General features: G+C 40.7%; 1 protein-coding gene across 1 annotated transcript; it reads left to right on the plus strand.

The window, feature by feature from the left end:
- The first annotated feature begins 689 nt into the window (after window positions 1-689).
- On the plus strand, window positions 690-23,120 carry xrcc1 (X-ray repair complementing defective repair in Chinese hamster cells 1). The gene is made up of 17 exons (XM_080427537.1): window positions 690-1,174; window positions 1,362-1,454; window positions 1,878-1,985; window positions 2,660-2,818; window positions 4,415-4,492; window positions 5,299-5,422; window positions 6,014-6,120; window positions 6,973-7,141; window positions 7,282-7,525; window positions 7,749-7,865; window positions 12,858-12,939; window positions 13,448-13,547; window positions 18,753-18,798; window positions 19,875-20,011; window positions 21,844-21,934; window positions 22,137-22,212; window positions 22,837-23,120. Exons 1-17 carry the CDS (start codon window positions 1,124-1,126, stop codon window positions 22,942-22,944), a joined length of 1,890 nt encoding a protein of 629 aa, XP_080283663.1. The 5' UTR covers window positions 690-1,123; the 3' UTR covers window positions 22,945-23,120.
- Window positions 23,121-26,624: the final 3,504 nt, after the last annotated feature.

The raw sequence follows: 26,624 nt of genomic DNA on the forward strand, positions 1-26,624 counted from the left end.
TCATCCCACAATTCAGGCTCTGGAGATCTGACCTATAAAGGTTGAGCATGTTCATCCAGATACTTCCAATCTGTAACTTTGTTTCACTAGTTCATCATCTTTTTCTGGTTTTAAAATAATGACATCAGTGTCACTATTGAGAGATAATACTTATTTTCAGACAGGAGGTTGTGTCCAGGCAATTCCTGCTTAAACTCGGTAGGGGGCGACAAACCCCGCGTCACCAGCCAGCGTTGCCATGTCTGCTTATTATAAGCGACTTTGGGCTAGCCTGGTTCCAGACCATAGACCCCGCCCACTCTCTGAGTGGACTGCCTGGCTGCCTCTCTCCACGCAGCTTCAGTCTGATGATCAGGCTAACTTTGAGCTTATTTTTCTGTAAAGTTGCTTGTAAACATTGGTGGTTGCAGTTTTTGGTCTTGTTTTTAAAGTGTAAGCTACTTGCTTATTTAGGCTTGCTTCTATATATAAAAAAAATAACCAATGGCTCTCAAATATTTTCATGAATGTTTTCAAATAGCCGATGGTTTAAAGTGCTCATGTGGCCTAGTTGCTTCTTTTGGCCTTGTTTTCCTAGACCTCGTTCCTTATTTCTCTCACAAAATATGGCAACACTGTCACCAGCAGGCTTATCGAAGAAGAAAACGGCTGAATCTAATTGGCTGAAAATACCGACAGACGGAAACTACGTCATCAGTCAACGTCAGTTTTGGTGCGAAATTGAGTTGGTATTATCATTGGCTTTCTTTTTAATTTAAAGTATGTTTTTTATATTTTCTGGTATTCCTTGAAATGCAAAGCTACCAGGATAACAATGAGATATGATCCACATGCGTAATTCTTCTAAACGATCATATGAAAGGATTCTTTAGACGTGTTCTTTTAACCAAGCTAGCTAGTTAGCCACATTACTCTCATTGTTTGCTAGCGAAACGTTAGCTCGCCTTTATTGCTGTCTGCAAACCTTAACTAGTAACTACAACATTAACCTGTAGTAACTAGAGTTAACTCAAATTTAAAAATTAATAAAGCCAATCGTGATACAGCACAAAAACGCAAGCCCCTATTTTAGTTAAGGTAATTTATTTTACCTTTTTACTTTATTAGTGTCAACAACAACATAATGCCAGAAATCCAACTCAAGCACGTCGTGTCCTGCAGCAGCGAGGACACTGTAAGTTGTCATTCTTTTACTTTCACTACAATTGTGTATTTATGCACGTACCCAAAATAAGTGTTTTCAATCATAATTAGTTAGATTTTCAACAACTACTGTTTTTTTTGTTTCGTTTTTTCTCTCACTATTTACAGCTATTTGATGCACATTTGCCACATTCTTTATCAATCGTATTGTTTTGCAGACTCACAAGGCTGAAAACTTGCTGAGCTCTGACACCTACAGGAAGTGGAAGGCAGCAAGACCTGGAGAGAAACAAACCTCAGTCATTCTACAGGTATTCCCCTATGCCTAGGATTGTGCTTTTGTTTAGAAAATGTTTTTGTGCAACAAAAAAAAAGAGCCTGTAGTTGATATGTCTGGAGTATGTCAATTCCCTATTCTTTAAAACATCGTAGCCGATACTATATATATTCAAAGATTTGCACACATTTTCTCAAAAAAAGGGCAGAACTACAAGCTCGTAGCGTGGCACAAAGTGACACGCTATGAGCTTGTATATCTGCTATTTTTTAATGGCCAAAAGAATAAAATAATGCTTTTTAGCTCAAATCTAAAATGGCACAGAATGCTTTCCCGGTTTTAATGGGTTAAAACATGCCGGTCAACTGAAGTTTTCAGCCATTAAATAAAGAGCCATTTAATGAATAGCCCACACCTTGGAACATGCTTTAAATCTGTGTTGTTTTCATATTCTCAGCTCGAGAAGGAGGAGCAAATGCACAGCATAGATATCGGAAATGAAGGGTCAGCTTTCATCGAGGTGCTGGTGGGAAACTCATCAGCTGTCAGAGACCAGGACTATGAGGTATTAATTAGTATGAAAACCAATATACCTCAGTGATCATTCTCATATTTAAAGGAGTACTTCACCAACAAAATGACCCATCCCTGTCAATTACTCACTCTGTGTGAAGCCTTGAATACATGGAGACATTTTGTTTTTGTTGCGTTCCTTACTTCCTTTATGGTGAATGAAGAATCAAAAAATGAGAGAAGAAAATAGAGAATACTTTATGAATTGAACAACAATATAGGGGAACATGGTTAACAACAGCAAAAAACTGTTTTTAAACGCTAATACAGGTGAGTATAATCAAGTATCATCGATCGTTACTTCAAAAACTGCTTTTTTGCAGAATATTTATCGTTTAAAATTAGCCTACTTGCGGGTTAAATCATTTCATCCGCGAATGACGCACGGCTGTGAACTGAGCCCCAAATTGATAGTGAAATAAAAAGTTAAATATTCAGAAAAAAAACTGTTTTTGAAGCAATGATGTTACGAGTTGATACAAAATACTTGTATTATACTCCCTTCATTCACCGTAAAGGAATGGAACAAAAATAGTAGGTAATTCAAAGTATTTGACAGAAAAAAAGTCATTTTGGGGGAGAAGTACTCTTTTAATAAAGACTGCATCCTTTGTCAGAAGATCTCTCAGTCATTTTTATAGTTCAAGGTCATTTCCATTTTTCCAGGTTCTTCTGGTTACGTCATCCTTCATGTCTCCCACGGAGAGTCGCAACAGCACCAACATAAACCGGGTGCGTTTTTTTGGGTCCAACCAGCTGCAGAAGACCACAGCCCAGGAGAAGTGGGACCGTGTTAAGATTGTGTGCAGTCAGCCTTACAATAAGGTGAGTGAGGTTTCACCCTGAGGGTTGTCTTTGTATGTTTGCATAAATTGAAATAAATTTGAATCATAGAGACAATGGGCCTCATTCGCGAAACATTTGTATGATCAGATTTGATACTACTAAATCGTTCATACAAGTGTTGTCACAAGCGTAGTCTGATCCATCCTTCTTCTTACTTTGGGTACACAGAAACCCACGTCTGCTTTGAGACACTCGTACGTGACAGAAAACATCTGAGACGTCATTTAAAATGCCTTATTCTTATATTCTGATAGTAATCATTGCTACAGAGCATTTGTTCGGTCACAGGGGTCTCTCCAGCTCTTTATTAAACAGAACATAGTACATTTTCAGGTAGGTGACACATTTTTAAGCCAATCAGGAGAGAGCACTGAAAATGCATTTTCTGTTTAATAAAGAGCTGGAGAGACATGGGAGACTCCTTAAACACTCTATAGCAATGAGTACTATCAGAATATAGAGCTATTTAACACTTATTTTAAACCTTTTTAATGCAAAAAAGTAATTCAATTACAATAGTGCCAACCTTAAACAAAAGGTTTGTGCCCAACATTTGTCAAAACGAAAAAAGAAAAGAAAAAAGATGTCTGTTAAACAATCTATTGCTTCATCAGGTCCACACCACATGAAGCCCTTGCATGGACAATAGTTGTTCGTGTTTGTTAATGAAATCAAGCTTGGGAGAGCTGTAGTTTATCAAGTGCGGACATTCCCTTCTTTTTACTTGAATAATTCCAGCAACGTTTTCCATGAACTGTGGGGCTGTGCATATTCTACCTCTTTTCAGTAGGTTAGAAAAAATGGCTCCAGCTTGAAAAATTATCACATATTACCTTGCGTTATCAGGCTTTACAGAGTATCTGTGAAAAGCTTGGTTTCTGTTCCAAAAGAACAGTCTGATCTGGTCTAGAGACTACATTGGATAATTTGCAGGCCCTCATACTGTACAAGTACATACCGTTTCCGTATCCGCCCTATACCCAGACTGGATCAGCAATCTACAAAAGGAACTGAGCCAGTACTAATCGCATAACGCCTGCCACTGCTAGTCAAAAAGAAAATCGAAGACAACTAATGGTTAAATACAATAAAACGAAAGGATTAGACTGAGGCAATCATCAAAAATATTGAAAATAGCCGATCTACAAGTTCACAACACGTTGTGAATGAGGCCCATTGATCGCTTGTAATGTCACAGTGATAGTACAGTACATGTGATAGCAGGGCCTAACATACTGTGCACTGCAAAAGGACTTTGTTAGACCATGACTATACAATACACTAACATGTAAACATTCAGCATCTGTTGGCATTCATTCACACACCATTGAATAGCATTCAAAATGGTGATGTGTTCAGATTCGAGTTTTGAGAAGACAAGTGTATTAGACCAGCGCACCATGATGTAGTTATACTATAGAGACTTGGTGTCTATCAAATGATAATCTATGACATCTTTATAACAGATTTGTGTCTTTTTAAGCAAGTATTACTTACTTTTATCCTGCAGATACAATTTGATATTATTATTGTTGTTGCTGTTATTATCTGCTATTCTTTTCATTTACTCATCAGAACATAGCATATGGAGTTGCCTTTGTGAAGTTTCATTCACCACCAGATAAAAATGATCCACCAACAGCAGCATCCCCGGTAAGGAGGGCTCACTCTTTTCCATTTGACTCTTAAGTAATAAGCCTTATTTACTTATGTATCCCCGCAACACTCTCGCTTCATATGATAGTCATTGTTGTTAAATGCAGACCTCTGCTATTGTCAAGGAAAAGTTATCATATGCGAAAAAACGTTTTGGTTTGTGGAGAGACTGTTTTCTAATTAAAAATAATGGCAGTAGGCCATCTTCAATACATCCATTAATGTAGGATGGCACGGCAGATAGGATTTTCAAGGATTTGAACTTGGCTTATGATTGAAAAGTCTCTGAGTTACTGAAATATGGGCTTTTATATTATGAGAAAGATATTGGTGCTTGGTCTTTCAATTCACATAATGGTCTTGTGTAGCCAAACGATCAGAGACCTCTGCCTAGTGCCTACTGATACGCCTGGGGAAATCTAAGCCTATAGTATTCAATGAATTTAAACTGTGGAGCGTGCGACTGAGAAAAGTGATTAAAAGACACTGCTGCGAGCGTCAGGGAACTGAGTAGGGGTCTTTCACCTCTCAAATATTCACTCAAGGATTCAGTAATGGTGACCCCCACCTAAAAACAATCCTTATACCGTCGGCATCATAAATTGAACGACCACCCTATAGTCTTTGCATTGGTTCTGCGATGCTGAGCCTGTTATTAGAATTTCTGAAGTTTCCAACCTTATAGATGTCACCAGACGTATCAATAGGCAGAGATATCTGGTCGTCTGGCTACAAGAGACTAAGACACATATCTCTGACTCATATTTTTGACACCAAACTGGCTAATTCTTCACCCATGGCAGAAGTTGACGAAACTGGGCCAGTTTAAGGTGAAGGATGAATCTCCCTCGGCAGGCCCCAGTCTGCAGCCTGGCCACCTTTTCTTCAACCGGGAGAACATAACAAAAACCAGCCCTACCCCCAAAGGTAAAAACACCACCTTTTTTCCCGTTGAGGCTATTACATGAGCAGTGATTGAGAATGAAAAACCCTGCAGTGATAATATTTTATTTGTAGGTTGAATTCTTTTTTTTTAAACACTCTTTATTGAGTAGTGTTTTTGTTAAGGCCTCCACATGCTGTAACCCATAGAACTGGGCACATGAGACAGCTTTTAATATTTGGGGGGGAGATCTGGGCACTATTTTGTGGAGAACTGAATTTTAGAACCCATTTCTAATCACTCAATCACAACACTTATTTTTCTAGTTTGCACTAGGGCAAATGCAAGTGAAATGCTCTCCCTCACAAACATGTCCCACTAATTAAACGTACTGATTGGGTGCTCGGCCCCCGCTAATACCCGACTACCACCGATGGCGTGATACACCGCGGATTAAACAACCAAGATTTCGGCACAGACGATAATCTATGGCCCGATTACCCGGCAACGGGCAATCGGGCCTGTATCAGGTGTGTAGAGGTCTTCAGCAGAACACGGTTAGTTTCATCTTTATTTTAAACAATTGGAGTGTTGTGTCACGTGTCCTCTCTCTCCTCTCTCTATCTCCTTTTTAGTTTCTCCTCAGAATGAGAAGCTGAGCTACGCAGCTGCCACCCTGCAGTCTAGTGGTGCCTCCCTGCCCTCAGGACTGTCCTCCCCCTCTAGCACCACCTCATCACAGGTACAGAATTACAGTCTACAGCAGCACTTCTGAAAGGGTTTTTATACCAAGAGGTCGGGATCTTTCCAATGTGGGAGTGGACAGTCTACACTCTTGAGGTTTCCGTTTGTTTGGTTAGTTTGTATTGAGACATTCTGAGGCGTGCCAAACCAACAATCAAGAAGCCTTGTGTCAATGTTTACGTGACCCAACTGAACGGAAGCCAACTGAGTTAAGACGCCTTGTATGACATTTGTGCCTTTTTGTATACATACAGTCTACTAAAGCTTTGAAAATGTTGCCTCCTACCCTGACCTTATAGATTGTGACAATCTCTCTCTTACCTTTTATAATTTACTCCTCGTAGATTTGCCATTGCGTTTTAGACCGTTTCAGCCACCCCTCAAAGCACAAAATTGCCAAAGCTTCCCCATCCTGCTGCCAGAGCTCTGGGTATCAGATTGGAGATGAAGATTTGGGGTGGTATTATGCAATGTCTGCAGTCTGTGGCTGACTCTTTGACTTGATCATCCATCAAATTGATAGCCAGTCTACTCCCCTAGGACTGGAAGAACAAAATCACGCGGTCATCTTTCAAACCAATGTGGTAAATACTAACTTGTGAACGTCGACTAACAGTTGACATCACACCTCCCACACTGTCAGGCAGTCATATGAAATGAGACAGTGGCGCAATATTTAGACTTCCCCTGCAGATTGTTAGGAAAGTCTGAACAAAAAGTAATAGGTGAAGGCTAATCATTTGCATGTTCTGTGCTGTGTGTTATCGTAATTGCCTCTGTCACTTTTCTGTGACTTGATGAATCTAAGGACAAATGACATTCTTATTTTATATCCTCCGTTAATTCGTAGCCTCCGGTAAAGAAAAAATTTGAGTTCAGTAAAGATCGCCTGTCTTCACCTGCACCATCCATCTCAAAGAAGACCAGTCCCTCAGGGTCACCCGAGTTGAAGGCTGCCACTCCTAAACCCAAGCCTAAACCGAGCCCAGCCAGCACCCCCAGCCCAAGCTCTGCTAAAGGTGACCCACACAACACACGCACTAGACTCGCTCCAACCACTGTCTATACTGCATGTCATATATAAAGTTGAGGGATATACATTGAAGAATCACATTATTATTCAGTCTTTTTTATTAATACAATACTCTTTGTGCTTCAGCCTCAACAGCTCAGAAGACCACTGACAAGAAACGAGAGAGCCAGTCCAAGCCAGAGCCTAAACCCAGACCACACAAAGCCAAACCACAGAGCCCTGAGCAGGTGCCTCTCAACCAGATCATGCAGGGCGTGGTGTTTGTCCTCAGTGGCTTCCAGAACCCCTTCAGAGGGGAGATGAGGGACAAGGCACTGGCCATGGGAGCAAAGTACCGTCCTGATTGGACCCCTGACGCCACACACCTTATGTGAGTGACAGTGAAAATACACTTCCACCCCTAGTTGCTACAATATTTGTAACTGCGCTTGTAAAATGCATAATATGACACACAACTTCCTGAGTTGACAAATGCCTGCTGCTACAAAATGTTGTCTCTCTGGCGTCCTATATGTCTACATCTCAGCTCTGACGTCTCTAGTCTACGGTAATGTCATTTTGATTGTGTCTTGTTTCGGTCTATCTGTGTCTAGCTGTGCCTTTGCCAACACCCCCAAGTACAGCCAAGTGAAGTCAGCAGGGGGCATCATTGTACGGAAGGAATGGGTGATGGACTGCCATAAAAGGAAACAGAGGATCTCCTTTAAACGGTAAAGCTGTGTGTGTGGAAAAACATCACTTTCCCACAAATAAAAAAAAAGAAAGCGCCTTGTTATCATCAACAACTTTATAACTTACTCATAGCCCAATACAAGAAGAAAAGAAAAGAAAAACTAAACCAAAACAAAAGGGGTTATTGATATTGCACACGCTGCACTTAAACACGGGTTTGCCAGTAGCATGAAAAGTGCTGACTCCTCTATTACTGTAGAAGTCACTTGCTCTACTTACACTACATAGGGTTTTTGAAGTACCGTAATATCCATATATAGTCCTCACTCCTTATAGGTAGTGGTGGACAATAAGCACATTTACTCGAGTACTTATTATATTAAAGTACATCTGTACTTGAGAGTATTTGTATTTTTGGATACCTTTGACTTTCACTCTACTACATTTGAAGGACAAATATTGTACTTTTGACTCCACTTCTTTTTTTTTTTTACTATTATTGATATATTTGTATTAATGATAACAGTTATAATTGATATTATTATTCCAATTCGTATAAACTGTCAGAAAATATGCTTTGTTAACTTGACACATGTAAACGCAAAGCTGAAGAAACCTCAGCAGTGACAGCAATGTGATCTTGATCCTTGTCCTTGACTCACATTGAGATGACTGGGACCTTCCTTAATAAGTGGTTGATGCGTGCCACTGATCTCCACATTCAGTCCCAGATGACCTCCAGGAGTTCAGTATGTCTAATTAAAGTGTGAGCTTTGCCAAGGCCCTGCCAAGCCATTTATGAATCTGTATCTCCTAAATAATGAAGGATAGTACACATCTTGGCCCGATCAAGGCTCGAGTTAATTTGAAGGGTATTTGTTTCCCCCCTCCTCTTTTAAAAAAACTATTGGCTTTGTAATTGTGGTTTTCACTTTATGCCATCTGTCTTGAGGAGTGAGATTTCCCCATGCCTTAGGTGTTACTCATTTTTGGCTTACCCAAGGTTACCAAACCTAACCAATGCAGAGGCCAAATTTCACGTATGTACAAAATGTACTGTGACAAAAATTCCCCCTTTTCAATTTTTCCTGTATACAGTACGATATCAAGTCAACTTAGAAATTTAACTACAGACACTATGCATGTCGTTACTTGTCCTTGACAAAGGACAAGTAAAGGGATCTAAATAAAAGGAACAAATACATTGAAAAATAGTTGTATCCATATAGATTGTCGGACTACAGTATTGATTATTCACCTACAGTATGGTTTGTGGCACATGTATGTCATCATCCACATACTGTACACATAAGATTAGTTTATATTCCTTGTCACTTAGTTTAGCTGTGGGCTGGAAGCATTAAAGGCAGATTAACAGATTTTAAATGATTGGAATTCTAATAAAGTGAAAAAAAGTGCTTGTTATAATTTAGCATTACCATAAACAATAAATATGTGATATAAATGTTGGAAATGGTGTTTGAACAGCAACTCTGGGGACACCAGGAGCCGAGTGACAGCAAGTCCCGGGTTCGATTCCCGGGCCCAGCTGCATGATGCACTTTACTCCCTTTTTCCTGTCTCTCTACACTCTGGTCTATTAATAAAGGCAAGAAAAGCCAGAAAAACTGAACAAAAAAAGATATAACGGCTAAATCTGCCCGCGCCAAAATTCAATAATAACTCAATGAACTAATGTCGGCCAACTGTTCAATGAACGCAAGCATATGGGTGGGCAGCATACAGTCATCTGGGCTCATAAAAGAAAGATCATATCTAAAGTCCATATATCAATAAATGTCATGAAAGACCAGTGTAGCAATAAGCAGTGTATTGTCTTCTCTCTCCCATTTCCTGAAGTCATTATCTGATTGTACAGAGACCCCCTTATCTGTCGTTCTCTCCTCCCCTCTCTCATTCCCCCAGCCAGACGAACTCAGGCCATCGCCTAGCCTCTCTATTGTGCAAGAGCGCAGCTTTGATGATTTATCCCTTATTTAAAAGCTGCATCTGCCATGTGTAATTAAACCAGCCACTTACTTTGATGATGACAAGTACCCACACACACACACACAGACATGGAACACACACACACACTCACTCTCTCTGTCGCTCCTTCACACACATTTGTATGTAAATGCACAACCTCACTCATGGTGGACCAGTGCAAATAATGCCTTTGTGTCGGGCACAATGCTTCTTCATATGTTATCTATTTTTATGGTATTTCGTCATCAGCTAAGCACCTCCGTAATGCTCTCTCAATAGTCTTTATCCAATCAGAGAAAACCTGGGGACTGAAATGAGTAGAAGGGAAAAGTGTCTCTGGCTTCCACGTTCCACTCAAGTCGTGTAGAGTAAACACATTTCTCATTAAAATGTGAAGAGTCTGTTGTAGCATTCAGAGAGCATGGTGAAAACATTTCACATTCGCATTTTGGCAATCTCACAGGGAGCAGATGCGCCTGCCAACTGTGATGATAACCGTTTGAACTAAAAACATGATTGATAGTGATGTACTTCAAAAGCTTGTTCGATATGGGGGAAGTAAAGTTAGCCGTTGGTTACGCAACGCTGTTGACGTTTCATAAACTCCCCCCCCCCCCCCCCCCCCAATTCTCATTCTTCTCTAGTCTGTATTTGGCCTTGTAGAAATGTCTAGAATAAACTCAAGAGTGTAGAGTCATACACGACGAGAAGAAAGACTGTACTTTTTTCCCAAGTGATAAAGGATCTGATCTTAACCTTGGTTCTAGGTTACTGGACTCATAAGAAGCCACTGTGTGCTTTAATGGCATCTCTAGCTAGGCCATTCAACAATGATTACAATATCAAGTTTATGTGCTCAGTAATTTTCACATACAGTGGTTTTTACTGTTGCTTATTTTTTTTCTATGGCAGGAAAGGGTCATTGTGCCACAAATTGAATTTACCTCGCTCAATGTAGATCTGTGAATGGTTTCTCCTGAAGCTTTTATTGACTGCCGGGTATGTTCACGTAGGAGCAATTGGACTTGCGTTGCTCTCACAAATAATAAATAGTGAAGAAAAATCATTATGGGCAGATGAGATATGATTTTTTTTTGTTGCTGCAAAATACAAATCCATCACCTACCAAGTGACAAGCCTGGAGATGTTTCACTGACGATGACTGTGCACACCACCACAGCATCTTTCCCAGTAATTGGACACTTCATACTAAAGTCATTCACCCAGGTGATTGACACTAGAGCAGATCATGCTTGTCTGTCTGCTTTGTAGGTATAAGCCTCTGTTGCCACGGGCAACAGTGTCTGCACTCTACCAAAGAACAACCTCTCCTTTTTCATTTTCCAATTTCCTTTTGGCCGCAACATGTGAGATACTAGATAAGCATGGGTCTGTTAATTTCTCCCTACAATGTGACGGGTGGTGATGGATACAGGAAGAGTGGGCACCTCAATGTAAATTTTTTTTTTTTTTCTATATGTAAAAAAATAAAGAAAATGGTCTTAATTAATTGTAGAAATATTAGGCCTTAACTAGCGAATGTTTAATCATGTTCTACTTTTATGATGTATGCTTTACATTACCTACGACCATTTTCCAAATCTAATTTAACCAATATTAAGGTGCCTAGACTGCCCACTAGTGATGCGCGGGTCGGGTTTTTTCATGACCCGCCCCGCCCCGGAACCGAACCCGCCTCAACCCGCGACCCGCCTCAGTGTATAAATCAACGACTCAACCCGCCCCGCGACCCGCGATGAAAAAAAAAGATAATCATGAGTGAGTGTGAGTGAACTGCTGCGCGACACCGTAGCCTACATCGCACATCAGTATAAACAAATTAATATATGTTTTGGCCTTTACATCTAGCAACCTTAATATGCAAAACCTACAACTTGTGTTTAGTTTTGTTAATGTTATACATGAATGATCATGGCGCAAGGGAGGTTACTTGCCTTAGTTGCCTGGCTGCCTGCAATGTGTCACCAACTTTCGCCACTAACACTTTATCCATTGCAGACAGACAGTCACTGTGCTTGCTTGCATAATATCTACGACCCATACGAGTTCTGGTTTTAACGGGTTTTATTATCGTCAAGTGGGTCCGGCTTGGTTCATATTCTATCACTTCGGGACCCCGGTTCTGTTTATCATTACACCCAAGCGAACCTCCCGTACGCAGCGCTGATTAGGAGGAGATGCAGCCGTGTAAAGCTTAATTTGTGCTTCGCCGTATGGTGGTGTTGTACGAAGAATAGGCTGATCTATCGGATAACTGCAGCGCTGTAAGACACAGCAGCACCACACTGACATTGTCAGATCATGATAAAAACTTTAAATAATTATGATGGGTTTTAATGGTAGTTTTATCCAAATATTAATAATAGGCTTAAATGTGATTTTTATTTGCGTGTGAGAGTGGTGTTGATGACCCGCAACACCCGCAACCCGCATAATTGCCTCTGAAATTCTGACTCGACCCACCCGCGCCGCGGTCACGGGTCAACCCGCGCATCACTACTGCCCACTCTTCTTTGGTGCCCACTCTTCCGGTTACCATGATATGAACAAAAATATTTTGAGAAGGGGGTCCGCAGCCAAATATCATTTTGAGTGGTCCTTGACATGAAAAAGTTTGAGCACCACTGATATAGCAACATGCGTTTTTCAGAAACCAGTTTAACCAGGTTAAATAAATCAACATTAATGTAACCATGGATTCCTTTTAACCAACAGCTACCTACCTGACTTTAATGGACTGGCAGCTAGTTCTCACTCTAGTGTTGCTGTAATAGACGGCAACAGATGTGAAATTAGCATTCATGCAATCTTTCTGCGGGATTGATTTATTTTTTCCAGAGAAACTGTGCAGTATAACTTTTTCTGAGGTATAGGGTTGTCAAATAAACATATTGATAACTGAGACCTTGTGTGCACACCACTGTCTTAACCTTTTGACATTATCTTAAGACAAGATAGCAAGATACAGTGTTTTTCTCGTTGATGTTTGTTCATCTGTCTATCTTTTACCTTAACACCAGGTATTTGATGGATGGAGCAGAGTCCAGCTCAGAGAGTGAGATGGAGATGGATGAACAGAGCGAAGAAGAGAGAGACACCAGGGTAAATGTGCTATTTTAGCTTCATTTGTTATTTAGCTGAAAAGTAAGGATTAACTAACCCATTAAGACCGGGGAAAACATCTGTGTCGTTTTAGATTTCTTTTTATAAAAAAATAGCAGATATACAAGCTCATACCGCGGCACCAAGTGCTACGCGTGTAGATTTACTATTTTTGAAAATGAGTGCAAATGTTTGAATATATATATATGTTTCTAAAGCAAACATTTGTAAAATATGTTGTTCCAGAAGCAAAGATTTGAGTTACAAATGTTCGCTTTAAAAATATATATATATTCAAAGATTTGCAAAAATGTTCACGATAAAAAAAAAGCAGATCTACAAGCTCGTAGCGCGGCAGTCGGTGCCACGCTATGAGCTTGTAGATCATTTGAATAGCCAAAGTATAAAATAATGGTTATAGCTCAAATCTAAAATGACACGGGTGCGTTCCCGGATTGAATGGGTAAAACCGAAACATTGTTTTTTTTTCCTATGCCCTGTCCAATAGCGGGCTCCAACAGAGCAGGAGAGGAAAGCCACCCCAAAGAAGAATCCAAAGGTGGCTGAGGAAGACGAGTATGGCGGCTCCACAGACATAGATGAACCAGGTTTGAATTAATTGAGCTCCTCCCCCAATAACTTCTACTAATCAGCAGCAGGAATGCGCCTTTTTGTTAAATTCGGCACAAGCTGTAGAAAGTAAGTAAGAAGAAAAAAATCACACCAGTGTGAAGTGGGCGGTGTGGTCACAGTGGTCATCACAGTGATGGAAGTTCACTTAAAGAAAAGTAATATTGTGGACCAACCATTGTACACCCCTAACTTAAAAAAAAACATAAATGTGTTTTGTTTTTTTTAAACCATAAATGTGTTTTTTTTAAGTGCATAGTCCTATTTATAGGGCTATGCACATGTGTCATGTTTCACTAGCCAATCACAGTCCTGAATAGACTGTGATTGGCCAATCACGGTGCAGGGTTAGGGGGGTACACTGGTGGCCAATCACAGCGCAGGGTTGGGGGGGTGCAATCAGTGTTGTGTTCTAGTTTTTTTATGAAGGTATACTATGTTTATTCCCTGCCTCCCACACGCACGGCCTCGCGCGCGCGTGTGGCCCACAAAAATATTGAATGTGAAAATTTGCCCGCTTTCCACCAAGCGGGTCGAAAGCGGGTCGACCTGACCGGACAACTCGACCCAGACCGCGAGAGAGAGAAAGAGACAGAGACATAATAATAATAGTTAAATAATAATAATAATATAATATGCTTATGCTTTGTAGGCTACTGATTTTTCTTTTGTACTGATTTTTCTTACTGATGTCTGATCACCTGAGCTCAACCACTTCCAAGCTTAGATGCATTTTCAATGCAACGCAACGATTATTACCATGTAAGTGGGCAAGGATTTCTATAAATAGTTGCTGATTAGGCTTATCAGACATAATAGCAGTGTTAACAGCAAGCATTCATGTATCTATTACAGAATAGTATTAACTTGGCATAGAAGACACAAACTGTATTGAAGATTTAAGATTGTTTTTATTGTAAGTCTTGCATACAACCACATAAGAGTTAACATTATTTTATTTTTGGTTTAGCAGCAATAATAAAGAAATACGAATAACTGAAGAAAAAAATGCATGTGCAAAAAAAGTGGCCCATATGTACACTCAAAAAAAAATCTGTCTTTGTATCTTTTGTATGGGCTCCTCACACATTTCAGCAGCAATAACAAGCAGTGAGAAAAATGTTTGCATTTGCAAAAAAAAAAAGTGCCCTAGCATAAATGGCACTAAACATCATCAAATTATGCATACTTGTGCATAGTGTTTTAACCCACAAGCTTGATGGAATACTACAACATGCCCATAACTTTCCAAACTTTTCTTTCTATAGGTTTCTTTGGTGTGCATGGCTTCCTTACTTGTGTGGCAGAACGATGCCTCGTCACCCATGTTTTCACAAACTCTGTTGGGTTGAATATATCTGCTTCTTTTTTGGCGGTGGTCGTGGTGGTCCCATCTTCGTTTCCAAGAGTCAGAAGCAGACTGAACTAAAACAACATTTCATTGCCTTTTATGCTGTGCTATGACGCACATACGCGAATACTAATGAAGCACTCTAATCACTGCCTGATTAAAGTACTTCATTAGTATTCGCGTCGTTGTTAATGTGTGAATTCCGTCGCAGCCATTACTTATCACCTCAAGGACTGAAGGACAATAGCTTCACACATGATAAGCCATCAACTCAGAGTTAGCCCACACAAGAATGCTGCCCCCCAGCCTTGGGCAGTTAGCGTATCAAAGCGTATCAGGCGTCACAGATACGCTGTTTTGAACAGTTTTTGAAGGTGTACGGTGGCGACGAAAAAAAATCTCAAGGTATACGGCGTACACAGCATCTGACGGTAGAACACACCACTGGGTGCAATGGGTGCAGATGTCCAAACCTCACATATAGGGGCGGTTTCACCGCCCCAAAAACAGCCGCCGTTTTGCGTGTGGTTGAGAGTCCCGAACGTAGAGGAAAATGTACGTTTTGCTAAATGTCTTATGCTAGTGCGGAGGGCAGAGTTGCTGTTTCAAACTGCTTTGGTCCGGTTTTGTGTTGGAGCAGCACTGCCTCTAGGGATTGCTAGTGCTGCTTTTAGACTCTTAGTCATGTTGTATGCAGATATTGTAGAAACATTCCATTTACACTTAATTAACAAATTGAGTGCCAAAAACGGCTATAGTTTTTTAATATTCCGATTCTACGAGACTCCTGTGTGTGTGTATAATGAGGGGATCACCGTAAGGACGGTGATCACGGAAAATATTTTGTGACTATTTTAACGATTTTAAAAAATCGTTAAAGACACTGGCACTGGCTGTACCCTGTTTTAAAAAACCTCTGGCACTCAATGTGTTAATAATGCTGCATGATCATCCAGGACACGGATGATAATCCCAGGTGTAAATGGGGTCATGTCTATGTAATTGAAACTTACGTAGGTGAGTTCACAGCTTTGGTTCATTTATAGATTGACCGTCCAGACTTGTCTTATAAGGCTGTTGCACTGGAAATCCCTGTCGGTTTGCTGGGGGAAACGGAGACAATGGGCTTTGAGAGCCTCTGATTGTATTTTTCACTTGAATGATAACCTGAGTCCTGAGAGGATAAAACAAATAGAGAAAGAACTGGACAGACTTACCCTTGAAAGACAACAGTAGCACAACTTGAAGGATTGACTGCCAAGATAAGAGTTCAGCTGCAGTGCAAGTAGATGGGCAATACAGTAGTGTCAACAGTGCAACTCCCTATGGTTAGGTGATACCATGTGCTCTTTGTGGAATATTGGCGTTTGCCATGTTCTTGCTGCCTTCTTTTTACCAGCTTGCAAAGGACGCTGGTCTAAGAAGAGACTGAGTCTAGTCAACACTTTCTCGACACTTTTTCATCATTGGCTGTCCTTTAAGCCAATGGTGATGCATTCCCATACTCTGAACGGGCGGTCTCGTCCTCCCAAGCTATGGTACTAGACACGCCTCTATAACAAATAAGCAACAGCTCTAAGCCAATGGGGTGCCACTAGCAGTGTTGCCAGATTCTGCGAGACAAATCAGAGAAAACAGAAAGCAAGCTGGTATACATGACTGAGTCATGTCTTGTTTTAACCTGCTATTTCTTTCCAAAATTTGACAGAAACTTTGAGAAAATGTGAAACCTTGACTCTTCACAACAACCTTCAAAACCTTCTGCCCACTAATTGTGTGTTGCTGTACTTACATAAGAAAACAAGTTGACTGTTTTCATATTGGTAATGATTCTTTGTACATGGCTGTGAGGCTTGGGTAGTGATTGTGCCGCTGTAGACTCAAATAACTTAGAGGAAGGGAGGGCATACTGTATCGAAAAAGCTTAAGTACATAAATGAATTCAGTGGGGCAAAGGCACATGTTTGAGAGTGAAGGGATTGGAGGAGAGAGAGACTACTTTTTATGAAGGTCTGGCAGAGCTGGATGGATTGATGGCACTACCAGGAAAAGGAAACGGAACACGTGATGACGTTTAAGAGGAACGGAGGAATGAAGGTTAGCCGAGGCACAATCACCGTGAAGGGACTTGTGCATGATTCTCATTTCTATGTTAATGTGAGGCCAGGAGTAAAGTGGCAAGGTGCGTTAGTAAGGCAACATGACAGCACTTGCGTACAAATGGCTGGAACCCATTTCCATCCCAGTCAGCCTCAATAAGGATTGATATACTTACAGAGAGCATTCATTGTCTTGCTTCACTTTCCTTGAATAAAATAGGATGGAAGCATAATGGTCTTACAAGGAGCTATCGATAGACCTCTGTCCTTTAACCCATTCTTTCCGGGAACACATCTGTGTCATTTTGGATTTTAGCTACAGTATAACCATTATTTTTTATTCTTTGGCTATCCAAAAATAGCAGATCTGCAAGATCTTGCTTGTAGATCTGCTATTTTTGAGAAATTGTTTCAATTTTTTTTAACTCAAATCTTTGCTTCTGGGGGGTCCCTGGAACAACATATTTTGATTGGGAAAAACACCACTGATATAACAACAGTTTTTCAGAAAAATCAAGACATTTGTTGAGACATTTGACAGTTACAAATGTTCCATTTAAAAAATATATAAATATTTGCACACATTTTCACGATTTTTCAAAAATAGCCAAAGAAATCTAAAATGATAGAGATGCTTTTGCGGATTGAATGGGTTAAGCCCTTAATATGTCTGATTGTTTGATTGAAATGGAGTACCTACTTTATGGTTCTCTCCCCCTCTTATGTGCCACTGCTAAATGTGACCACAGGCAGTGGGCACATGAGAAGATAGGCCACCACTTCAGGCTCTTTCCCCAAGACCACATTTAATACATTTCTGCTACTGCAAACAATGTGCACTTCTGTGCAAGGATACTCATATGATGAAACTGAGCATGCATATGGAGTACCGAAGTCCTGACGGGATGAACCCCTTGGGTCACGGAAGTAATTTCTCTATGGAGAATAACTTTGGGTCATCTTAGAATCGTCTCATATAAGAATTGTGGTCCAAAAATAAACGAATTGTCCCGGCGATATCGTCAGGGAGTTGGCTCTGTATCGTTTACGATAGTCAGTCACTCATATTTGATACAGTCTGTTTCGGACGAAAATGTAACTAATTTGGCAGCAGTAACATTAGCATTTTCTCGCCGTCAGCTGATGCTTCATATCCATACGAGTCAAACCGCCAGGCTCATTCGTTGATTCTTGTAACACAGTTCTTATTTGACGCAATATTAAATGAGTCTATGGGAATTCTGAATGTGAGGAAAAAAAACGTGACCCAGGTAGGATGCGTAAATTACGTCAGACTTCGGTGCTCTATAGTAGTTCAATATAGTGGTAAAATGTTGGGTTTAAGTATCAGCCCAACTTTGCATTGCTCACCAAAACATGTTTGCGTAACAGTCAGAGCTACCAAGGTGATGCAGCCATGCAGTTGTTACTGATACCTTTATTTGAAATATATTAACACCCATTGGAGAAAGATCTGTTTGAAGGGAGTAAGCTTTAGTTTAAAGCACATGTATTTATGTGATGGAGGCCACAGAGATCAGTAAAGTTGGAATTATGCATCAGTTTGATCAATTTACTCATTAGTTTTGTGGTTTGGGCTAGAGTGCAGTGATTGTAATTTCAATAATTAGGCTCTTAAGTACAAAGCAATGTTGAGACCTGATATTGCCCCCAACACATTGTAAGATGGCTTAACTTCCTTGTTAATTACAAATGAACACTCAATTTCCCAGGAGACGATGATGACTCTGCCATGGACACAGAGGACGAGCTGAAGAGGTAACAAGACAAATTCAAATGTCTCTAATATTGATTGTGATGGGTTCATTGGGTTGTGTGCTCAAACTGGCCATGAATAGATTCCCTTTGGCCTTCAGTTATCTCCAGAAGTGTCAGTCACTGTAATTTCCCATCTAGTATTGTTAGTGGTTGTCTTTCCACCAGTAGCCTATTTTGAATGGGTGCAACAATAAAAAATAAATCTCTTGAAAGTTTATTACTAGTGGAAAAATGTTGGTGGTGATAAACTAAACTTAACTGACAGAAACCTAGAGATTGCAACTGATGTCAGGATTTGGTCTTATGGTTCATGTCAATGCTGGTGCTGTTAGTAGAGTTGTAGTAGAGCAGGCTAGGCAATAAATCGATATTGTGATATGAGACTAGATATCGTAATATGCAGTGGTGGAAAAAAAAGTAACATTTTACAACATTGTTGCAAGTAAAAGTACCCAAAAATATTTTAGTCACAATATATTATCGTAACAATATCACGCAACCCTAGAGATGGACACAAGGTGACCCAAATATGGCTATAATAAAAAGCTGCATGCTGAAAATCCACATAGCACCCACCTCATCCTGGTGGTTTGTAAGCCTGGTTTTGGTGGCTGAGTGACTGTGCATATTGACATTAAACTCTAGATAAATTGTTTCAGTCTTTATTTGCAATACGTACATCATATTTTGAGGCAGTTGAGCGCTATTACATTATACAGCGGAGAGTGGCAGTACAGAAATAGGAATGGGGTTGGCAAGTGTCAAATATCACTCAAACAGGCCCTGTCAATTCTAGGCTCCTTTACTCAAGGTAGCCCCATGCTGCATGTGTTCTCAAAGATACCTTTTGGATAAAACCAACTTTAATGTCAAAGTGAGATGTCCACATTTAATACAATGTCACCTTGCTGATGTGGAAAATTTTAATATTTGTCAAGTTCTCAGCTTTAAAAATTGTGACATTCTAGAATCCATGGTTTTTGTATATAGGAAATAACATCAGTTAAATATTTTAGAAATTTGTGACCGTTTAGAACTGAAGCACTTAAGTGTCCTTGTCTTTGTCTACCTGACAGAGTTGAGACTGAGAGCAGACACAAGAAAGCAGAGACTGGAAAACACAGAGTGAAAGAAGAGGATCCATACGGGGGATCGACGGATGAGAACACAGACGCAGAGGCAGAGGTGGACTACCCCATCCCAGAGTTACCAGGTCTTATATTTAAGTTGTTATATTGTATAGATAATATATACAGTGTATATGTCACAGTACGTTTGGAGAACCAGTACGATTGAAGACAGAGCGCTCGTTTTTAGGCACGGGGCTCCTTCGGGGCGAGGCGGGGCTTTTCGAGACAGGGTTTATTAGCGAGGCTCGTGAGGAGGAGAAGGAGGACGCGGCACTGCGAGGCATGGGTTTATTACGCGAGGCTCGCGAGGAAGAGGAGCCTCCTCCTCCTCCTCCTCCTCGCGTAATAAACCGTCCCGTCCTCTCCTTCTCTCCTTCTCCTCCTCCTCCGAGGAGGAGAAGGAGAACGCGGAGAGGCGGGGCTTTGATGCGCCGAGCGGACCTGTCTTTTGTTGTTCCCCCCCACATAGCAACCAGGAAGCTACGCTAGGGGAACCATTATATCTATGAGGGGAACGCTGAACACGCGTTCACACGCACACGCTTGTCCATGACGGAGGCGCGCCGATTTAGTGGAGCTTGAGGCAGAGGAAGCGCGCCCTCGCGCCTCCAGGCGCGAGTGCCCGCGCTGACCTGCCGACGCTCCACTAGTCGACTCAGCGCCGTTTGATTTGTAAACCGATAGGGACATAATAGTTCTTTTCATGGATCACTGTGTGTGTGTGTGTGTGTGTGTGTGTGTGTGTGTGTGTGTGTGTGTGTGTGTGTGTGTGTGTGTGTGTGTGTGTCAGGGAGAAAGTAAAACAAAAGCCAGAACACAATAAAAGTATCTAAACAGTCCTGCTTTCAATAAACCAAAAAAAGCATGAGCGCGTGCGCGTGCGCGTGTGTGTGTGTGTGTGTGTGACTGTGTGTGTGTGTGTGTGGCCATATATGTTTGTGCACAAGCCTGGCTTGTGGCTCCCTCTAGTGCTGGGTGGGTGGTAAAAACGAGCGCGCTTTCTTCAATCGTACTGGTTCTCCAATCATACTGTAACATATACACTGTATGTGTTTACATGATATGTAGGGCTGTCACGATTACAAATTTAAGTTGACGATTAATTATCACTCAAATAATTGCGATTAACGATTTAATTGTTTCTGTCGTTGATAATTAAAACCGCGTCGCATCGCGACGCGTTTTGAGCTTGTAGATCTGCTATTTCCACAATTTTTGAATTTATTTGAAAATATGATTTTTTTTTACATGGAATTGATTATGACGATTATGCAAAGATAATTGCGATTATATGAAATAATTGCGATTAGACGATTATGTAATAATTGTGACAGGCCTAATGATATGTCTAATGTTGTGCATTAGAGAGTAATACATTACTGTTGACACTGTGTGAGCACATGATATCTCATGTATAATCACCTGAAGTACCGACTGACCAAACTTTACTACATCGCCAATGCATACTGTGCATACATAACGGCAGAATTTCAATGAATAACAGCAAAAAAAAATGATTGCACAGCAAGTTCTCAGAAATATAGATAAAAAATAAAGACAGATTTAAATGATACAAAAAACTAACTATGGACAAAATTTGATAGAATACAGATGCTATGGACCCTTTCTGTATTATGTACACACGAGGCAATAGTTTAAGGACAGCTGATGATAGTAGCTACAGCAGTTAATGCAGGCACTGTGTGTGTGTGTGTGTGTGTGTGTGTGTGTGTGTGTGTGCATGTAATTGGTGGCTAGACATGCAGCCTAAAGGTCAAATGTGTAGAATTATCCGTTTTCTCTAGCCCGCTTCCCCCTTTCTTAAATACCTTTCTTCGTTGTACAGTACACCTAGTCTTATTCTCACTGTACCACTCTACCCCCATTTATGTATTTTTTTTTTTGTTCATTTCAGTCTTCCTGACAGGAAAACATTTTTTCCTTTACGGCAAGTTCCCAAACAATGAGAGACGCCTCCTTCTACGGTACATCGTCGCATTCAACGGGTGAGGACGTTTGAGGTTTTCTTTGCAGAACAACTGCAGCTCACTTTGAAGCCAAAAAATATTATCAAGGAAATGCTGTCAGAAAGTTGTCATTGTCACCTCCCTGTACAGTGTACATTGATTAGTAGTTAAATGTTATATTGACAAACACATAAGGCTACTGTTCTATACTCTCTCATTCTGGTCATTGTGTCCCCTCCAGGACGGTGGAGGAGTACATGAATGAAAAAGTGCAGTTTGTGTTGACCAGCGAAGGATGGCATGACTCCTTTGAAGATGTAAGTTGATGCATAGTGTTTTCTTGGGTGGGAAGCTGGTGTGGGATTGCGTCGCTGCATTACTTGGAATGCATTACGCTGCATTACTGAAAGTCCATGTGAACTTACCTGTTTTGGTTAGTTGTAAAAAAAAAATTGGGGATTTTGGGAAAGGGATTGATACAAAACTGAAATCATCCCAGTAATCTCTCTGAATCCACTCCGACATCTACCGGGATGGTAATAAAAAATATCGGATCCAATCTGATAACTGAACGAATTTCCCGGGTGTTACGGTTTGGGTTCGTCATTTAAAGAATATATCAGAACCATCTGGATCTTGGAACAAACTAGGGTGTGGGTCCATCATTTTGGACCCATGAAGACCGCTAGTGGGGGAGATGGCATCAACCGGTGCCATTACGCTCTCGGTGAAACTCCTCACTGTCAGGAGAAGATAATCAGATGTATCGAAGGAGGCACTTGGTAGTCTATACGCTCCCCAGGCTAACAGCGAAGGGGTTAATTGGTTTGAGGTTTTACTTAACGTCCAAATTAAACGGTTCATTTGTTCAGACAAAGTGTGTGTGTGTGTGTGTGTGTATGTTCACATCACTATCATGTTTATCCCTTTTTCATTTGCAGGCACTGATGGAGAATGGCAATTTGTGTTTTGTCAAACCGACATGGATTTATGCAGTCAATGATCGACAAAAGATGCTGCCCTATCAGCCATACTCTGTTGTCCCTTGAACACTAGAAGTGCACACACACACACAAACAAACATACATACATACAGTACAGTATGATACAAGGAAAGGGGAAAGCCATAAACTATTTTTTATGGGTGTTTTTTTTGTTATGTTTTCCCAATTCACATCCAGTTGAATTACTCAGTTGAAGCAATAAAGTTATACTGTAGTTCATACATGCATATCTCCTGTCTTCATTTGATATAGAATATAATATAATAATAAATATAATACATTTCTACTTCTGGCCAAGCTACAAACTCAAGAAATGCAACTTGTATCTTCAAAACTTACATGCACTGCACCAAGGATGCAGTTTTTTTCTATGGTTGCTTTAGGAGAGATTATTAGTGCTGGGTCAGGTCACCTGAGCTTCAACCTTAATAGGAAGCAAACAGTAGCAAACTAACTAGTTAATATAAACGTGTCCGACTCCTTTTCGCCAGGACACAGTATTTGTGCTGACAGTAGCCTACTTTGTCAGCAGCTGTTAAAACATGGGGATTTTAATCCCATCTTTAAACCTGGCTGGCTCCTTTGCACATGAACGCTAGCATCCCTATTTTGAGCATGTCATAATGGGTGAGAAAATGGCAGATCTACAAGCTTGCAATGTGTCTCGTTGTGAGCTTGTAGATCGGCTATATTCGCGATTTGGTATAGAGGGGAAAAGTACAGACCCCTGGGATATGCCGGTCAATGAAGTATATAGGGTTTGGGTGGTTAAAGCTATCAATATTTAACAAGACAGTCCATTTGTCATCAGCTCTTAATTCTTAGGTGCATAGCCAGAAAGAAGCTCAGCCAGTATGCTGCAGACTTTCCTCACTCGATACAGTTAAATATCCATAATATCCCCGCCTACTCAGATCATGCTGTGCTCTGATTGGCTAGAATTGAGCTTTAAAACGGCTACAGTTTCAAAGCTTTAAAAAAAAGCTTCAAACCTCGGGTCTAGGGAGAAAAAAAGCACGCCTTTCCATTTAGGCGTTTAAACGCTCATGACATTTTTTTAAACGCCAATTTGCATAGAGATAACATTGAAAATATAAGCCAATTAATTGTTCAGCTTCACGCCGGTGTGAACGCGGCATAAGACATTTATTTTATGCACCATGAAGTGTTTACACAAATGTACCCCACAAAGAGGATTTGGAGGCCTCTAATATTATATGGTGTTGTTGGGAGAGAACCAGTCCGCTCCCGCTGGGTTGGTGGTAGGATTGCTACCAATAATTATTTTAGATTTGAAATGCGTTTTACCTTCATAAACGGGGCATTTCTATGGATAGTCTTATCATGCTCTTATCTTCCATCTAGCTTGAAAAGAGGGTTACTGTACTGTCAACTTTTGAGACTGAAGAGAATTTGTAGTACCGGGTTTGTAGAAGACAAGCCAAGGGCATAGAACTATTCTCCTTAACTGAAAGTCTTCCTACCCTCCGAGTGATTAATTGATTGTATTGTCCACCACATTTTCATCTTTCTCTCAGTATACCAAGCACATAGTTGAGAAACATTGGCACTTACTTTGATGTACTTCATGCGATGGGAAATGCCTTTTAACTGGTCCCACTTTTGCTAATAAAAATGCTAATAATAATGAGTTATGTTGGTAAGAAATGATATATGTATACAACCCCAGCATAACCTCACGTTGCCAGATAATCAAAGATCACCCTCAGCATTTATAGTCCACCAGGGAATTCCCTGGAATAACCGTGTCAAATGTAATGCCATGATTAAAGGAGACTCGCACAGGAAAAAATATATCAGGGAGAGGATATCATGTACAGTAGAACTACGTATGTAGTTTATCTTTTTGAATTGTAAAACCAAAGGATGAAAAGTCTACGGTAGCCAGGAGTTTTAAGTGCCACAGAACATGATGTTGGCTGGGGCTTCATGACACTGAGGTGGTGAATCCCTTGAAACGAGTAAGGGAGAGGGACCACTTAATCTGAGAAGAGGAGTATTGGATTCACACTACAGACTGAATTCCCCAAGTAGACGGGTCAATATATGGTTTAACCCCAAACGGATTGATACCAAATGTTTTTTAATGGATCCTGGTATTATTGGAATGCTAACTAACATACTAAAAATGTTCGTAAGCATGCCTAGAGGTACCAGAATCAATTGAAAACTATTTTCTATCATTTTTTTTTCAATTGAGACGTACAGTCATTTTAAGCTCTCGTCAACTGTAATGCCACGATTAAAGGACACGAGAAAAACTTCCTGTAAGTAATGGGGATGTACTTAAATCTTTCAATATTTAACAAGACAGTCCATTTGTAATAAATTATTCATTTAAAAAAGATGGTGCATAGCCAAAGAACAACCCCAGCCAGTATGCTGTAGTCTTTTCATTTTGGCTCCATAATCAAAGCTCATACTCTTTTATTCAGGACTTTTCAAAACGCTTTGCTTTCTGGGCTGCAGTCTGGCGTTGCTCTCCTGCTATCTCAGGGTCTGGCTCAAAATGAATAACTCCAATGACCTGTGATGACGGCTACAGCCACTGATGAGACTCCTTGTTTAGTGGGCACACTATTAAGAGAGCAGCAGTAAGTCAAGTGAAAGGTGTCACCGTGAGTGGCCATGTGTTAAAAGTACTATTAGTAGAGTTTGATAGACTAATAGTTTGCACTTTCTATTTTATTTTTGTTTATCAGCTACAGAACTAGGCACAACAGCTGTGAGGATCACAGTGTTTTGCTTTCCAAAATGCTCAATGGAGGCAGTCTGAAAGTGGTTTGTCAGATGGAAGTGTCTCAGCCTTCTTATTGTTAATCAAATTAAAGAGGTTTTTTATCAGACAGTCCTGTGTTTCTATTTTGGTTTCTCTTGCCCAAGAGCCACTTTTGAACACCCATCTTGCATCCCTAGCATTCTCATTGCATTTCTAATTTATTGCTCCTCCTGTTTTGTGCTGAGCCACTGGGGCCTCTGCTCTTCAGGTGCTGGGATTAGGGGGAAAAAAGAATAATAGGGAAGGAGGACAGGCGTGGAGAGGTTTACTTCATGGAAATGAAAGCTGAGTATCATCGGCATGGGAATGGAAGCTTAAGTTATGACGTCTGAGCACATAGTGAGCCAAGGGGGTAACATGTAAATTGAAAAGAGAGCAGGACACACTGTTTTGAACATGCACCTCTCTATCTCTGACTCTTTCACAGATACAGTACACTCTCTTCTACCCTCTCTGTCTTGTAATGGGTTTGCAGGACAAGTGTGCTACCGTGATGGATTAGCCCCCCCTTCTTGCTTTCCCCTAGTTTTAATGTACGGCTCGCCGGCCAGTGCTCGTCAATCAGACTGCTGCTGTTCAGTCTGCTGCTGTTCAGTTGCTCTGACCCCCCGAGCACCGCCAACCACACAGAGACGTCGAGGGAGAGGGTGTGTGTGAGGGGGGGGGCTGCTCTTTTGAAGCGCAGGCAGCGAAGTGTGCTGCCCGTTAACCCATACTACATTGAGTCTGAGGTGGATGTGCTACAGACAGACAGCTGACCCCGATTGGTTATTCATCGTTGTCCTTATGAGGGAATGGGAACCCCAACCCGTCACCACCACTATTGAGTGAGGGTAAGTGGCATTCTTATTGTTGGATCCACGGATGTCCTATTATGATTGTGTTTGTCTTTTTTCACTGATGATCTAGAGAATAATATTAACAT

The sequence above is a fragment of the Gymnoscopelus braueri genome (genome assembly GCF_963280865.1).
Source record: "Gymnoscopelus braueri genome assembly, chromosome: 4".
Classification (NCBI taxonomy): domain Eukaryota; kingdom Metazoa; phylum Chordata; class Actinopteri; order Myctophiformes; family Myctophidae; genus Gymnoscopelus; species Gymnoscopelus braueri.